The 19,076-nt window shown below is 32.3% G+C and overlaps 1 protein-coding gene across 1 annotated transcript in view; it reads left to right on the top strand.

The window, feature by feature from the left end:
- Nucleotides 1–13,325: 13,325 nt before the first annotated feature.
- dap (cyclin-dependent kinase inhibitor dacapo) overlaps nucleotides 13,326–19,076 on the top strand; it is a 36,192-nt gene continuing 30,441 nt past the window's right edge. The window contains exons 1-2 of the mRNA XM_090116686.1: nucleotides 13,326–13,460; nucleotides 15,052–15,493. Of these exons, the coding sequence (XP_089972812.1) occupies nucleotides 15,064–15,493 (430 nt within the window). The 5' untranslated portion in view covers nucleotides 13,326–13,460; nucleotides 15,052–15,063. The remainder of the gene's footprint in view (nucleotides 13,461–15,051; nucleotides 15,494–19,076) is intronic.

Genomic DNA, 19,076 nt, shown 5'->3' with positions numbered 1-19,076 from the left:
CAGCTTCTGGATATGTTCTATTTAATTTATCTGTCAGATAAAAGGCCAGATATACGAAAAAATTATCAATAAGAAAAAAATAGCTTATCCGGGACACTATCACCTATTGGTGAAAAAAATAAGTTTTATGTATAAAAAATAATAAAAAGTCACCTGCTAGGTAAAGTTCAATGACATAAACACCTTGTACTTCCAAAATGCGACAGCTGTTAGTTGTTTATTCAATCCTTATTTATTTTCAAGGTTAAATTAATTATAATAAAATCATTGCCTTGTTATTTAAGTGTTTTCAATAACAAAATACTTATTTTGCAGCTGTCTGGGCACACCTAAATTTTGCACTAATTTATTTTAGAAAAAGTTACTTTGAAGGGTTTATGAGCTACCTATTTGAACATGAAGTTATAAGTTATCATGATCTGAAGTTAACATTTATTTTAAGTAAATTACAATTTCAAAATAAGGGGAAACAGAAAAAATATACAAGACAACATTATAGCCTTTTTCTTCCTCAAATACAAATTACAAATACAATAATACAAATTGTACAAATAATCCATCTGTGTAAAAAATTTCATCTAAATTGTATCAGCCTTTTCTCCGTGACCGAATAACCATCTATACTCATAAATATTAAATTAAAATATTCATACCTATTATTGTATAAGAAAGTATAAAACTTATACCAAAACTCATACAAAAAACATGCAAATATGTATTGCATTGAAATCGGTTACGAAGTAATAAAATACACATTATCGTAATAAAATTACCGTTTCAATATCGCTTTATCTCACTTCCGAAGACCACCAGAAGCGTTACGATGTTAAATCAAAGCGCATACGCACATAGAATTACATTTCGATGCACTTTCCATGGAGGTACTTTATTATGCATCACAAAAATTTTCATAGCCAATTTAATTAATATAGATCCGATTTTTCAATCCTTGGTTAAATCTTATTCGTCGAATATCGTATTAACAACCATTTCGAAAATGAGTTACATTCCCATTTTTTTACATTTTATAGGTGACATGAGATCTGTATATTTGCTTTGTAATACTTTATTGGACGAATAATATTTAACCAAAGATTGAAAAACTGGCACTTTAGAAAATTATAATTAATTCTAATTTTTAGGTCGTGAAATGTCCCTTTTTCATTTCAACTCCATAACCACAAATTAGATAATAGTTACTACGTAACCATAACTTAGGAGAATTTTTCTTGTGAAACTTGGTAAAGATGTAGGCTACTTTTGTAAGAAAACAAAACTTAATTGCTTTGAAATAGGTAATAAATAAATTTCACTTTATCGGCAATTTGTCCTGTATTGACTATTTGTGTGGGTAACATAAAATAATAATTATATGTTGCACTGCAAGCGAATAGAACCTCCCTTCTGGGAACATAACCAATGTAAAATTACTTAAAAGAATTTAATTATTCTTACGTGCTCTCAAATCTTTTTTTCAAAAAATATAGCAATTAACACATACAATACTCACAAATAGACATATTCATATAATTAATCAAAAACAAAAAGGACCAAATCCACGGCAGGACTCAGGTCGTTGCCCCTCAATGTCGTGAGAGAGTTTCGGGCATACAACCCATCCTCTTTTATCCCGGAGGGACTCATAGACCATCTGAGATTCAGAGAATTCGAGAACCTTCTTTATATAGAGTTCAACGACCTTTTTTCAATTACAATTTGATAATAGAAGGTATATTATACAATGGAAGATAGATTACATGTTGGAAGGTATCTATGAAACATAATATCTTATTAGTTTTTGGGTTGTGTTGAAAATGAACCGATTTGAAAATTACCGCCACTAAATATTATCAAGTTAGTGAAGGCTTTCGGAAATCGGAATTCTACAGGTTATGAAAAAAGTTTTACTGTAAAAGCGGTTTTCTGTATTTTTTTTTAAACCAAACACAAATCCAGATACTTTCATCTGACTATTTTTACGTTGTTATTTATTAACTCAGTAGCATACAGCAGTTTTCAATTTATGAATATTCCTTGTACCAATAATATTTAATACATAAAAAAAATAATAATTACCTAATCAATATCCTGTATGTGGCATGGTATAGATATATAACTTTCTGATCCTTATTAATCAGGGTAGTTTCGTGAGAATAGTCGTTGATGAGTGACAGACAGACGGACATACGATTGACGTAGGATGCCTTTTTTCTGTAAACTTATGAATAAAAGAAATTGATAATGTGTAGTTAATTTTGCACCTGATTGGAAGCAATGACCGCAAATATGTTTGTAGTTTTATAGACATATTTTTTACTAGCTTTCCACCCGCGGCTTCGCCCGCGCAGTCAAAGAAAAACCCGCATGGTTCCCGTTCCCATGAGATTACCGGGATAAAACCTATCCTATGTCCCGGGGTAAAAAATAGTCTATGTCCTTTCTCGGGTATCAAAATATCTCTATACCAAATTTCATGCAAATTTATTCAGTTATAGGTAGTTAAGGCGTGATTGAGTAACAGACAGACAGACAGAGTTCCTATCGCATTTATAATATTAAAAAGTATAGATACAAAAAATTAATGTCTGATCAAGCTGATAAAAACAAAAGGGTCTAATCAAAGAGGGTATCGGGCAATGACCTGACCCTGTACAAATATTCAAAAACTATTAACGAAATTGCGTAAAAGTTCAAATTAAAATAGTTTGGTATTCGTAGGTTGCGTTCACGTGAAGATTTTAGTTTTCATACAGAATAAAATTACAAGTAGTGCTATTTAAAAAGCATATAAGATAAAATATAATTATATAGTTATTTTTAAAATACAAATACATCCGAATGCATAATGATTATACATTTAAATACATATTTAACACAATAAATTGCATAATAGAATAAACAGTCAACGCCCTTTCATAGTATAAAAAGTTATTACTATGGCCCTTTAGTAATCTTACTTCCCATCCCAAGGAAAAAAAACAACACGAAACACATGTAATTAGTAAATAAAACAATAAAACGCCAAGTCAGCATCTTGCCTACACTGTATACTGTATGACGCACTTCATTAGGCAGATGTTTCTATGTTATTTGGGCTTTGCCCTTTAATAAACACCTTTGCTATTATCGCATTTCAATCAGTATGCGTAATTAGATAATATAAAACAGATTTATTTTCTTTCGGCATTAGGGTAAAATATGGTTATGTTATCGGAAAATTTTATTAAAATTGGCAGATGCAATAACAAGATTTTAGACATTTCTGCTAAACCCTTGTCTATATTGTTAAGAGACAGAATAAAATAAAAATTATTAAAAAATGTATCGACATAAGCTAGAAAAGATTGAACAATATATTTGATTTGTACAATATTATAAAAAAAAGCATTAGGTATCTACTATTCAAAACGATTCAAATCAATTATGTGTATCTTATATCCACACTAAGAACCATTCACTCATTTCAAAAGAACAAGGAGCCCCGATGCACTCCAAAGATCGTTACTCGTTTCTATAAATCAATGCATCAGCCCCTCATTTGATTGCCAGTATCTATTGAATCCCCTAAAATTGCATCCTGACCATTTCCGTTGCAGCAGCTGCATAAAAACAATACGTCACTACCGAATTACATTCAACTATCCGAACGAACCACAAACAAAATTATTTTTCGACGAATAAAATTCGAACGCTGGCAATCCATTCTATAGATGCAACCATAGACAAATAATATTCTTAATTCAAATTAAATTCAATCAAGCGGCTATGGACTAATGAGAGCATATTGTTTTTGGCAGTGCGTTGACCCCACCACGTGTATCCACCACGTGTGGAGGTTCCTTTGTCCAAATCTTTCCTTCTTTAAATCCTTTCTAAGCTCTAAATTTTGAGGAGGGCTAGGAAGACGATTGAACACGAAATTATGTGGAGTCGCGGTTGCCTTAATTTTATTGAAAGTGTTAAAATTTTGTAATACGCATGTCAGTACATCATATAGCATTTTGAATTTTCACTTATCATGAAAAATATATCTAATTATTCAAACATCTGTACAAAATAAAATCGTATATTTTATTTACAAATTCAAAACAATGTTTATAGCTTTTACAAACTTATATTGATTTCATTTAATATTTATGTTTTAATAACTATGTTTCTAGATTAAATATAAAACATTCGTCAAACTATTTTATTGTATTGTATTGTATTGTATTTCACAAATACATCATACAAAGTCAAGCTCTGCAAAAATATCAATGCGCCTCCATGCCATTCCTGTCCCAGCAATCATGTGACCCTAAGGTTGCACTTGTTCAACACAAAAGCCAACCCTCTCACAACTTCTTATTCAACTGCGACATCGTTACTCCTTTATCCTCACGACAATACTCCTGTCCCATTTAATCCCTTTATATAACCATGTGTAGTTTTCAAAAACATACCATATAAAGAATGACGTCAGAGGTCAGATTATGTAAAATGACGTCACAAAGAGGGAATTCTCGCAGTGAAGAGATATTTTTTTATTTGTCAGACATCTGAGTAACATTAATCGAAAGAGTCATTAATCGTAGATCCATAAATAATTTGGAAAATCCAAAAGTGCACGCCTCATAATTTTTTTTAATAAATATTTATTAATTATTATTTTTGTTTATTTAATAACAATTAAACCACATCGAATCAGACCCTGAAAAATGAAAGGGTTCTATTCCTGAGCATACTCAAGCGTAAGAGAAAAAAAAAGACTCGATTAGTAAAGTATTTCGGTCGCTATCGTGTTAACAAGAAAAAGGATCCGCACATACAGACACACGGACGTCCAAGACAGAACTTTTTTAAACTGTTTTTTAACTAGTTTAAATAACAAAAATGACATCAAAAATATCATGAACGTTAAAAATAGTGTTTTTTCTTAATATGTGTGTGTATGTATTATCTTACAAGTGCAATGTATGATACATAAAGACATTTTAAGTTTGAAAAATCAGATGTTTTGCGCGAAGTGACAGTAGTACCCACCTCAACGCTTCGCTTATGAGGCGTGCAAAAGTATATGATAGACGTCAAGTTATTTACGATCACGCTTCATTTTTATTTTCTTATCTTTGTTCACCTAGATTTTTTACATCATCGCGTATCGCCTTCTCGCGTATATTTTCTACAAAAGTGGCCACACAATTTCAACCCTCTATTTAGATCAGAACAAACACTCTTCCCTTCTTTTGTTTTCGCAATAAAAACAATTTCACGTCATACTTTTTTTTTCATTTTCGTCAGATTTTAAGCAATAGGAGCGATACAATTTCGGGATTCGGAAACATTTAAGTTTCTAGTTTTTTCTTGGACATCCAATGTCTTCTTTTTCAATATATTTTCAATATATTAATATTTTAACCAGGTAATACTTTTTTACTCTATATGTTATAGCTAAATCGATGCATTACAATTACATATTATGTACTCCTAAAATAACGAACGCACACAAAAATATGTAAGTAATAAGAATAAAGCTGTGGAATAAAAGTGTTACCGTGGCAACCTATACTTTTCACAAAGCTACCGACACTCGATACAATTGAAAACGGCAGCAAAAACTCCCATAAAAACGAATGAAAGTGAGAATAAGCTCCACAGTTTTTTCTGTCATCCATTTGATTCACATTGAAGGAAAGGTCCTTGTAAAACCGCGGAGTCGTCTTGACTACAATTTTTTAAGTAATTTTAGAGCACTTTCGTTTTCAAGCACGTTTACTTTTGACGGCAGCTTTTTGTTGAGTAATGGAAGCTTATCAGGGTCTCAAGGACCCGGGAATTGGAATTAGTCGTGACTGGTGTGGGATGACTAGTTATATGCCCCAGGGTAAATAAAAATTTTGATTATGTTAAATGATAGATCTTGGGAGTAAGAATTACGAATTCTCGAGTAAGAATTACGAATTTTTGTATACTAATTCTTACTCGAAGTTTAAGCGTAAAATTTCCATTTAGTATGTATCAATAATCTTATTAAAAATCTAAATAAAAACTAATTACTCTGAAAAAGGATATAAAGAAAAACACAATTTAAATCGTTGGTAATATAACACAGACAATACACAGTATTTGTAAAAAAATCGAAATTACATATGTGCAAGAAAAAATTAAAGTTCTGTAAGCTTCTGCGCAGAGCATCATAATAATATGATAATTAACAAACAATTACTGCAATTAAATTTAACGAATTTCTAATGTCATTTTTATTTGTTTATTATATTTCAATCACAACAAAACTTGATTTCGCTTTTCATTCAACATCAATGTGTGCATTCGGGTAATTGACTTCCAATTAATAATTGTTCTAAATTAATTCCTATGACTATATAAAATAGAGTATAAATTGCCTATAATTAATGACGGAGCTTTTAGTAATTCAAATCTTAACTAATAATATTGTAAACAAGAAAGATTTTTTGGTTATTTGTTCGTTGCAATATAACTCAAAAATTACTGCGATTTACTACTTTAGCTAGATAGTCACCGAATTTGTATTTATAAACATATACCCCACTGAACCCGGACGAAGCCAGGACATGCAACTAGTCATATAATTGTTCAATTTGCTCGTAATATAAGCTGAGATGAGAAATTATCATGTCATGAAACACAAAGGACGAAATAAAAGTTTAATGTCATGAAATGGTCGGGTAATTTGAATGCATATGTCACAGCGGCAGAGCGTGGCTAATTGGCATTTAATATCGTTATGTTGTAGCAGAATTATTGTCCTTTTGTTTATGCTTTTATGGTGAAATATATACATTTGAAAGTTATGGAAATATTAGACATTAATTGGGTATTAAGGCGTCATCTTTATGTACTGAAAAGTAGAAATATGTTCAACTTTACAACTAATTTTTAAATAAGAAATTAGGTTATCTAATGGGTTAATCCCACATTATATAATATTACTCAATTGAGAGTAAAAAATTTACAGGGAATCGAACTCATTGAAGTTTATCGTTTACACTTTGAACTTTGAACTGTCCTTCATAGCTTTTTAACAAGTTTATCTCATCATCATCATGACCAATTTTGGAGTCACAGATTAACGTAAGCTAGACTATTAAAGGAATTCTAGGTTCTGGCGAAGTTCTCAAGTCTTTTGCACGCCTCATAAGCGAAGCGTTGAGGTGGGTACTACTGTCACTTCGCGCAAAACATCTGATTTTTCAAACTTAAAATGTCTTTATGTATCATACATTGCACTTGTAAGATAATACATACACACACATATTAAGAAAAAACACTATTTTTAACGTTCATGATATTTTTGATGTCATTTTTGTTATTTAAACTAGTTAAAAAACAGTTTAAAAAAGTTCTGTCTTGGACGTCCGTGTGTCTGTATGTGCGGATCCTTTTTCTTGTTAACACGATAGCGACCGAAATACTTTACTAATCGAGTCTTTTTTTTTCTCTTACGCTTGAGTATGCTCAGGAATAGAACCCTTTCATTTTTCAGGGTCTGATTCGATGTGGTTTAATTGTTATTAAATAAACAAAAATAATAATTAATAAATATTTATTTAAAAAAAATTATGAGGCGTGCACTTTTGGATTTTCCAAATTATTTTTCATATAGGGACCCCTAAAAAAATAAGAGCAGTTCGTACGTTAGTGTCAGTGCGTATATGACATTAAAGGGGATCGCGAGGGTCCTGTAATCGACGGCATCCTTCCACAATCACAGCCCAGGAATCTGTGACGCGTAAACCCTGGGGTGTAGTCACACGGGGTCGTTTTTGTCACCTAGTTATTGGTATAGAATATAGGTATTGAAGCTAGTTATTGCCAACGATAGTAAAGGACATGTTGTGCTAATGAGCAAACATTTAGGTTTAATCACACGGGGCCAGTTTTCACACTTAGTTTTTTATATGTAAACACTAGATTTCCGCTTGCGGTTCCTCCCTATGGGAAATTCCTATAGGAGTTCGATTTTTACTGCGGTGAAAACTGGCTTATGTCACGCTTCAGCACATCTATCACTAGACACAAAAGTCGTACCAAAAAATCACTCCGTTGCCAAAGAAAGACAAACATTTATAAAGCCAGAAAAGATTTCCACACATGGATAATTCATATTCCCAAACTGAGCGGAAATTGTATTTGATTAGACCCCTGAAAAGCGATGTTTATAAACACTGGTCAGGCAATGTTTTTTCCAGCCTTCGAATATGTTATGAATAGATAATTGACAATTCCTTTATACCCCAATTAATAAAACATTCCAGAATCGTAAGATAAAAAAGAAACCACACCAGTAAATAAAATTGAAACACCTTTAAATCCACCTATCAAGACAATCGCCCCGTGTGCCACGTGCCGCTGCGCATGCGCACGTACGATTGGCACCTGTCAAGTTGCGATACGCTGCATGCTCATGATTCACGCCGCCTTGTTACACTTACAATACCATCGGCCTTGAGAACTCGATTATCCGTTTGGTAATTATTTTCACTAATTACTGAAGCAGAAGCTTTGTGAATTATAGATTTCACAAAGCCTACGATCTGTTATTTAGTTTCCACAGCTTTCTCAGCACTATTAAAAGTATCTCTCGAAATTGAGCACTAATTTTACCTATTTCTAAAATTATCAAGTCATTGTTTGTAATCAAACTCCTCCAAAATAGTTTCTATGAATCTTTCTACGATATTGATGCACGTCTAAGAATAGATGATAAACTATGTTTGTGCCAAAACAACGTTTAAAAGGCTAGTAACACTATATTTATCAATTAAAAATAACGCCTAGTAACATATCAATTAATTATTATAGAAGCCGATAGATTCCTAAACCTAGAAAACTCACACAATGAAATAAAACCCTTTATATAACGCATCAAGCACACTTGTGTGTCTAAAGATTGAACCCACTATCCTTCAAAATGCGGGCCAAATCGATCACCTACAAACCTATAGTCCTTTGAGTACACTCATGTAGAAAGTCTTTGTAATTTCTTTTGTGTTACTTTGTAATGCTATTAAATACTTTGGAAGGTATTGTTAAAAGTGAACAATGTTTATTTGTAATAACTTATTGTTTTTAAGATTCGTTTTATAACATGGGCATGGTAATTGGGATATTATTGTATTTTAATTAAATTGCTGACAATTATTGTGGTGTCCTATTTAATGAATATATTATTGATATTTGATAGCTTTTATACAATAATGAATAAGTAATTGTAAAATACTATCCTACACTAGATGTCGCTTTTATATAGTTACTAGCGGTCCGCCCCGGCTTCGCCCGTGGTACATATGAAAAATAGATGTTGGCCGATTCTCAGACTTACCCGATATGCACAGAAAATTTCATGAGAATCGGTCCACCCGTTTCGGAGGAGTATGCAGACTAACATTGTGACACGAGAATTTTATATATAAGATTAAATGAATGAGTCTTATTTATTGAACACTTTATTACAAAGAAAAACAGGATGTGAACAAAATATAATAATTTAAATTATGGACATAATGAAAATGCTAATTCCCTTATTTTCTAGATCTTGCCTATATCCTTACGTTATAAGTAGATACTATTTGTATACGTAGTATATTATTATTACTCTGTGGTACTATTTAAAAATTATAAAATTGTGAATATAATTTAAAATAAAACATACAATATCAATAAAAATGTTTTTAGACAAAACCTTCTTTGTCTTATGTTATTGTAATTGTCAAAACCACACCGGATATTATGATATAATAATTAATTAATAATTATGATATATAATGTACAAAACATATTTCTAATTATTTGCAAACGCGATATTATGTATTCGTAAATAAGGTTAGATGATATTAGTTCATTGACATCATTATTAATACACTAATTTGTGTCATTTAAAGTTTTCCTACTGATTATTAACAAATAATGCTCTTACCAGATCTTGATATATATATTTTTCGGTAAGGTTAGATGATATTAGTTCATTGACAATTGACATCATTATTAATACTTACACTAATTTGTGTCATTTAAAGTTTTCCTACTGATTATTAACAAATAATGCTTTTACCAGATCTTGATATATATATTTTTCGGATCCCTCGCACAGTATAAGCATCAAATTATTCAGTTTTTCCAGTAGCGTTTAGTATATTGATTATGTTTTTCTTTCGATTATGTTTAATTGTATAAGTGTTATTAATGTGAATGTTGTGTACACCTATAATTGATAAATACATAAGATACAATTAATTAGATAATGTCATCCGATATATAATGTTATGTGTATTTATTGCTGTGTGTTCCATAAATAAATAAATAAATTATTCCTGGGAATGTAAAAACAAGGGTATTGTACCTATGTATTTGTTTTTATTTTTTAAGTTCATATTTCAAAATAAACATCGAATTCTTCATAATCAAAAATATTTATTTTATCATTTTCGTTAATGATTTCGTATTCGTGTACCTTTTTCCTTTCTTTCATAAACTACCTACATAATGTCTTAGTTTTAAACTGTGCAGCGAACAAAAAAGAAATATACAATATGCAAACTTCTTACTCGAATTATTTGGGTCATTAAAACCTTATTTAAATTCACTTGAGACATCACACTTTTTTTAATAATCATCCTTCGATTTATATTTTATATCAAAGTAAATAAGGAGCATATAAAAAAAATCAAGGAACTTCAAACTCCTTGACAATATAGCTTGAAAATAACGGATTATAAATAGCTTAACGGAAACAAAACAAATTCGATTTACTGCACGAGCGATGCCGATTATTCGATTCACTGATATCGATTTTCCCAAAACATCCGCACTCGATTGTACACGTATCCGATTTTACGCTTCCAAGGATCGATACAATTTAAAGGACTTCAAATCGATTATGTAAAGGATACGCTAGCCCTGATTTGATCGTTAATTTCTATTATATTTCTCTCGCCTGTGTAACTAACACCGTCCAGTAGAAAATTAAATCGAAAAAGTTAACAATAAAGTCTTCAATATGACATTAAAATAATAATAATAGTTTTAAAAAACTAAAAAACACGCTTTTTGCAAATTGAAAAATGGAATAATTTTATCAAATTAGTGTATTGTCATCGGTCCTCAGTAAATCTACAAAGTTTGAACGAAATCTGGCCGTTTAAAGTGGGTCAAAATCGCGCCCAAAGAAGTCGGTTACAAACACACATACAAACATACAGGTGAAGCTAATAAAAAGCGTGTAAAAATATACATAATATTAAGCAAATATAGAACACGTTCGCAGGCATTTTCGTAAAGCTTTTCATGTTTAATGTTTACCTACAAAACTCAAAAGCATAAGATAAATATATGCTTCTAGAATAATCGTAAACTTATGATTGAAGTTTGAACTAATTGAACTAACAAATAAATGATTTGAATTTGAACTATTTTTGTAACAACAACAACACTTACTTGACAGTTTTTTTCATAAGTTTTCCTCCGAACATCACATAATTTTTCTTCTTCTCTTAATTCATGGCTCCACCCAATAAGTAGGGACTCTGACATACACCAAATTCAATTTAACACAAAATTTGACAGCTCCAAAGTACCTTCAAAAATGCATGGATTATTACTATTATTACCTCAGCAGTTATTTAGTTATTTTAAGTTTAAAAATGAACATCACTAAAACCAGGTGGTGTTATGTTTTTGTGCTCCGATTCAACTAAATGTGTTTCAGATCAATCATTCAGGGAAGTAAAAGGAAGTGAAAAAACTTACCGCTTTTACGGTTGTGTTTGTAGATACGTTACTATATCCTTGTGTTTATTTTTAAATGTGGAACCACAGATAATTAATTTTTGTCTATGAATGTTGTCTATGCTCGAAATTAGGTATACGTAGTTTAATAACTCGGTTTATATTTGAACATACCTAAATAATACCGTGATAATACTTCAATTTATTAGTTAAATTAATTTTTTCAATACCATTCTTAATTTTATATTTATATTAAGATTTTCGACATCACACACAACACGTCATGAACAATATCGTCAAAACTACGCAGCCCAAATTTAAGAAATTATTCACGCAAATAGAAAATGTTTATTCAAATCCAAAGATTACCGCAAAGCTTGTTTTTATGTGCATCTGTCACAAACTCCGCCATAAATGCACCTGCAGTGAAAGAACTTTTTACAAACATCTGCGTAAAACGGAAACCGCTTTTTGCCGCGGTTTTACCGCTGATTTCCGTTAAAAATAGGTCAATAAGTCACCAACGTTACGTTCCTAATTAGGGAAAGGTATTTTAAACATAAAGTTTAAATGTGCAAAAAGAAACGCAACTGCAAAATAATAATGGGTATCTTCAGCTGCAACGAAAATGCGCTAAATAATTAATATTTTTAAATCAAAATATTAAAAACTATATCAATAAAATACTATAACTGTATTATTCTAGTATATTGGGTTCTTGACAAATATCCCAAACAGACAAGAAAATAGGTTAAATTGTGCGCAAGTTTTTCTTTTTCATATTTTCACTTAACTAGGTATTCAAAGAGCGAAGTGATCCAATCAACGCGGCTAGAAAATAAACAATAATTTATTATTTGGTTACTTTATAAATAAAGGAATTTATAAGGCACAATTTTCACCTGTATTTTACAGACCTCCGTCACAAAAAATTCAAATCCGTCAAACTAAATAAGTACGTGCTTCAATTTCATAATTCATGACGTTATTACTTATTATCATCATGACCTACGAAATAAATATTTAAAGGCATTGCTATGATTAAAATGTGTTTCTAATTTTTATAAAATCAAACTCAAACTTCTTATTTATTTAAAACAACTCTTACAAAAGTAATAATAACATATTATTATTCACCAACCATTTTGCGAATTTATCCAATACACTGTAACGGAAAATAATATTTACTTAGTATTGTACAAATAAAAAAACCTGATAAGTACAAATAATTTATTTTTAAGAAGACTCTTCATGTCGCAAAATAATTGGCAATATTTTTAAGACTTGAAATTTAATAAAACATAGTAAAACAATATTATCTTAGAAAAATTACAAACATTACCAACGTGATGTATAAAAATTTCGCCCCGCAGTGAAAGTTTCAGCTTTCAAAGCGATATAATATTATGTACTATTGAAATATGATTGTAAAAGCGGAAGCCGAGCCCGCCAAACATAATTTTCCGTAACAAAACTCATGAGCGCGCCGGAAAGTCGCGTTTATTTCCCGCCATCCGGCGCCTCGACCAACCGAAAATTGGCGCCTAAAATGCTCCGGCCAATGAAACGACTGGCCGCCATTTTCAACCAATGGCGTCCGATCCCGCGCTCGCGCCATCGCGTCACCCTCACATCTCGAAAATTAGTACGGCAGTGCAGTGAACCCCGACGGTAAATTGGTGATTTTCCGTGAAATTTCATATAAAACCTCCTAGGTATGTATCTTAACCATATTAATCCATAAAAATAAAACCCGTTCGATGTAATTTTCAATAAAAATCTCAGCCACGTTGGCCTAAACAAATAATAATTCGTAATTTAAACTCGGTAGTAGATATAGAAAAATGAAATTTCGTTCGTAATACAAAGTAGACATTTGAAAAATAATAATAAAATAATGTAATTTTAATTAAAAAATATATATAAAATAGACTACAATTTCAGTTTATTTTAAAAAACCAAATTGTACTTAATCCGATGAAATAGTTCGATATAACTCGACTCTCGGCTTGGCAAAATGGCGGCTTCATCGCGAGCTGTATCTCTTGTCTCTTTCTACATGAATCGATTAAATGCGCGTGCGATGGAGATAGATATACTTTAGATAAGAAGTTTCAACATTTATGCATCACACGTAACTAGACACGTCTTCGTTCTTCGTAAACAAGTGAATCTCAGTGTTGCCAGTGGCTTTGATTTTATGTTACCCAGAAATTAAGGAAATTTTATGTTGAAATAAAACGAAATAATATAATGTATTATGAAATACTTGTTGATCACTTAATAAACAATTTTTTATTTTAATTTATATGTTTTATAGTTATTTATAATTGCATAAATTCAATTTGGTTTTGTGAATTTTATGTGAATGAAAAATATTTCTATTTTTTATAATTTGGTAATAGGTACCTTTTTTCGAATAAACATACTTAGATAAAAATAAAAAAGTATAGAAGACTATATTTTATTATTTTATAACTCACTAGGTTTCCGCCCGCGGCTTCGCCCGCGCAGTCAAAGAAACACCCGCATAGTTCCCATTCCCGTGGGATTTCCGGGATTGCGTCATTTTCCCGGGATAAAAAGTAGCCTATGTCCTTTCTCGGGTATCGAAATATCTCCATACCAAATTTCATGAAAATTGGTTTAGTAGTTTAGGGGTGATTGAGTAACAGACAGACAGACAGAGTTACTTTCGCATTTATAATATTAAGTATGGATTAATCCTAATTCCTAAGCTAAGAAAAATCATTTTACAATGTTATAGAAAAACATGAGTAATAAATAATAATAAATAATTATTATAGATACAAATTATGTACTGCAGAAAAAAATTAAATAAATTTTATGAATTTTCAACATTTACCAAACCAATTTCTCAAAGTATTTGTGAAAAATTTAAAGCAATATTACGATGTTAGTTACTAGTTAGTAATTAGTACCATACTCTGCCACCGAATAATATTTTACGCCCACAAAGGGAGAGTGAATTCAAGGCACGGCATAACTAGTTCACGAAGCGCGACACTAGCGCCACACCGTGTCGAGCGGGGGCACTAGCCGCGACGCGTTGACCGCGCAGGACAGGGAGCACAGCACGCGCAAGCCGCGACGCAACTTACGCGCAGGCGCACATCGACCTACAGTCGAATTTTTGCCCTACGCGCGTGCGGACGTATTCCTTATCGCCGCGCGTCGTCGCGTCTTACGACTTGTTTACAAACCATTACCCAATTAGTATTCTTATTGGTGCGTGATGAAACTCTAATACGTGTGTCACAGAACTAAATTGTTATTGTTTGTTAGGCGAAAGCGTCGATGCGATCGGGGTGCGTCACTGTGTTTGGACCGAGCTCGAAGATGTCTACGTTGAGTGTGAGGGCTCCCGGCCTACAGGCTACCACAGTGCTGGACGTTAGGTCCTTGAGAGTGCACGGACTGACCACGCTCAATACGGTGCGAAGGAATCTTTTCGGCTGCACAGATAGAGAGGAGAACCGGCGATTCGCCGAAAGGGAACTATCCCGCCAGTTGGACCTGGATAGCCAGCGATGGGGCTTCGACTTTGCAAATGAAAAACCCCTCCCGGGCACGCAGAGATTCGCATGGCAACTAGTTCCAGCTTCATCCATCCCTGCTGCGCTACGAAGAGCGCCGATCACCATAACTGCACAAAAACCAAACACGCCAGCTAAAGAAACTAAAGTATCCAGTCCGGATAGCAATAAGACTCAAAAGAGAATAACAGGTAAGTTTCACTATTTTAACCTTATACGTTTGTAGATAACGCAATAGTTTATAAACTAATTACACGGTAAACAATATTATCAATTTTATCGTTGTTATGCGTCGGGCTATTGGTGGTTTGTCTGTATGTTTACATAGCGATAACAAATCTACGAGTGCTTCGTTTGTACTAAACTTTGACTTTTAGTGACATTGACATATTTAAATTGCCATATAAGTTTATTTTTGTATTTGTCATTTGACATAAATACTATCAAAATTATGCTAAACACTTAAACTAGTTTTACATTTAATACAATATAGATTCATTTGAGATACATTAAAAAGGAAAACACACAAATAAAGTTTATGATGTGTGTGATAAATGATTTACCACAACACATAGCAACACACTAACTAAAGGTGACCGCTGACCGTGTGATTGACACTTCTACAAAGCAATTGCCAGACTCTTTGTTAAAAAATCAATCCAACCAATTGTACATCAAATCTGTTTACGTATTTCTCTCGGTGTAATTGTGAAATAAACAACTCTAGTATAGTTAGGTTTTACTTCGCTAGACGAACCGGCGTCGCGTTAGTTTGTAGAACTTCCATAAATCGTAATTCGTTGCAACAATGTAATGTGGAGAAAACAATACGTAATAAAATGGTTATAAATAGTAACAATCGGAGTGAAAATTTCAAGTTTAACAAAACAATGAAATGTGCTGATAAGTTGTGTCGACACATGCATCTAATATGTACCTACCTATTATAAAAGCGAAAATGAATAACCATGATTTATGAGTTATGACATGTATTTTATCATTCAATATTTACTACTTATTTAACTGCAATTTCGGATGCAGATGTCTTGAATAACATATTACAGGCCACAGCCAAACACTATCAAAACAAAAATGATCGTATGTTACCTATACCTACCTAGATTCGTATACAAATTGCTATTATGTACGTGCTAAATGGCCAACAGCCACAAGCTGAAAGGTATCACATTTGACTATCATCTGACACTAATTACTCTGAACCACCAACGTCTCTAATATAAAGGCTTATACATATTAAATAAGCGATAAGACGCTATCGAGTTTCTAGACATGCCCACTTATAAGTGTACAATACGCCTTATGTCTTACCCCTTTAAATCAGTTTTTTATCGGCCAAGGTGTTAACTCTAATTTCGCCACCGTCATTAAAAATTAAGACTTAATCATTACTTTATTAATTTTAAATACGACTTCCTAAGTTCCTAATGTTTGGGGCGAATCTCGCCAAAAGTGTTAAGTTACTTATTATATTGTTTTTATGGGCTATTGCAAACCCTCTGCTCTAATGACGATACAATGAACGCCATTCTAAGATGACTTTTTTTAGATTAACGCCTTAATTTGTTAATAGTAATTATATGACCTCTATTATACTATTTTTAAATTATCGCAGCTTGACTTGACCTGTTTACTATTGATTATACCCATAAATTCGCACATAACAGCATATTTAAATTAATTAATAGAATGTTATCTATGCGAGACATAATACAGCTACTTGTTTTTCAATTACAGCTTAAATTGACCTAGATTTAGAGCATTTGTTTTGACACAACGAACGCGTTGCCTCCCACACTTGTCCTCTTTTAGATTACACATGTGGCCCATCGTAAAAAGGAGATAATAATAAAATACTACGTAAACACTAGCGTATCTAACGGCCATATCTGATAAATAAATTAAATAATTTTCAGCCGCTTTACTCTGTACGAGATTATTCATGTAAAACAGCGTAATTTAATTCAGCGTTACGCAATCAATATAACTATTGTAATGTAAATCGAAGTGATTCATTAAGAATAATCAATGTAGTATAGTACGCTAGTAGGCTGTCCTTGTCGCACCCACGCGCTAATTCATGTTGCGTCGCTGTTACACGCGTAATTTTGTTGCAACCGTCAAGATGGCGTCGCCTGTTCTATTTAATTGATCTAGGACGAGAATTTTAAATTACGCTTAAATTTCACAATGATACAATTAAATGTTCATATTATATTTATTCCTTAGTATTTAATGAACTTATTCAACTCAATATTGAAAAATCCCACGCTATTTAGTCTCAATGAAATAGAAATCTCAAATCGCAGACTAAATTATAAGCTTCATAATATTGAAACAGTATTTTTATTGTCTGAAACTGACCAACCGTGCTGTGCTGCAGGGGGCCTTAGAACCGGGTCACCCAATTCCTTACAATCCCTTAATATTTCTATTTCAATTCGTAATTACACCTTTCCGATGTCACTGAACTTTTATAAGTGGACCAAACTGCAGGGTTTCTAATATTGTATTACATTTCTATTAATATGAGACGCACAATAGTTCAAGACGGTCAGCTTACATAAGTTGTTACAAACCTATTTTAAGAATAAATTTAAATTTTATAAAACAAAATACTTGCTGAATAATACGAACAATTTAAATTTGTTCTATATTTTTGAAGACCGAAACATTCCGAATTCGAAATTTAAAATTTAGAACGGGTTTGAATGTTTTTGTTTGACAATCAAAACGATTCGCAATACGCTTCCCCATTACTATGTGATTCATAATACGAGTACAATGCGACGCGTGCGCCCTTTGTAGTTCTGTACGCACCCTCGCTGACACCAACGGTTATATTGATTTTTTAACTGTCACTTTCCCCAACTTTCCTCAACGGATATTATTAGCAAATCCGAAGCGGATCAATTTTGTAAGTGTCAATTATTTTTGATTAATGCGGTTATTTATTAGTAGCTTGTATGTACTTAATTAGAAATTTATTTATGCACAGAAGTAAAAGTTTTTAGTGGTGAAATTTTAATGTAAAATTAATATCTGGAGTTGTGTGTAGGTACAAAAACGCCGCAAAGGTGAGTTACTTTTAAGTATGTGTCGAAATTCGTTTTGTTCAGGTCACCTTATCCGAAACACGGTTGCGAAAATCGATGTGGGTGATTAGAAAAAAAAGTCTGTCAACACACGTGTTCGAAATTCGAAAATTCTATCAGATAGGGGAATAGTAACGGTCGCTACGGCATCTGCTCAACCCCCACGTGCTTTACTCTAATATTTATTATTTATAGCACCCTCTACATTCTGCATCGAATGACCGTGGGGATGTATCATCTGTCTGGATCGATTTCAACACGCAACACTTTTGAATTCATTACCTTGTTAATTGTTTATCTAACGTTTAAATTGTACAAGGATATTCATCTCAGTTTCACCCCTGGGCAAAATAATTTCTAAATTTGTTATTCTGGTAGATATAATATCACTGCAAAGTATTATCGAAATCTGTTCAGCCCCCCTAGTCAAGTGGCTTTCTGTTAGCGTAGCGTTCAATAGAATAGACTACGAATGTATGAGATTGACGTAGGCTGTAGATAAACGTATCTACAGGTTACGTCAATCTCATACATTCGTAGTCTATTCTATTGAACGCTACGCTAACAGAAAGCCACTTGACTAGGGGGGCTGGGGTTGTCGCGTGATAAGGAAAAAAATACATACATCTATTCAAATATTAGCAAAATTTTCAAACTGTGG

The sequence above is a fragment of the Colias eurytheme genome, chromosome 26 (assembly GCF_061535395.1).
Source record: "Colias eurytheme isolate Ceu_HAF_F1 chromosome 26, ilColEury1 Martin Lab GWU primary, whole genome shotgun sequence".
NCBI lineage: Eukaryota > Metazoa > Arthropoda > Insecta > Lepidoptera > Pieridae > Colias > Colias eurytheme.
The sequence above is the reverse complement of the archived record's forward strand: the minus strand, read 5'-3'. Positions and strand labels throughout refer to the sequence as shown.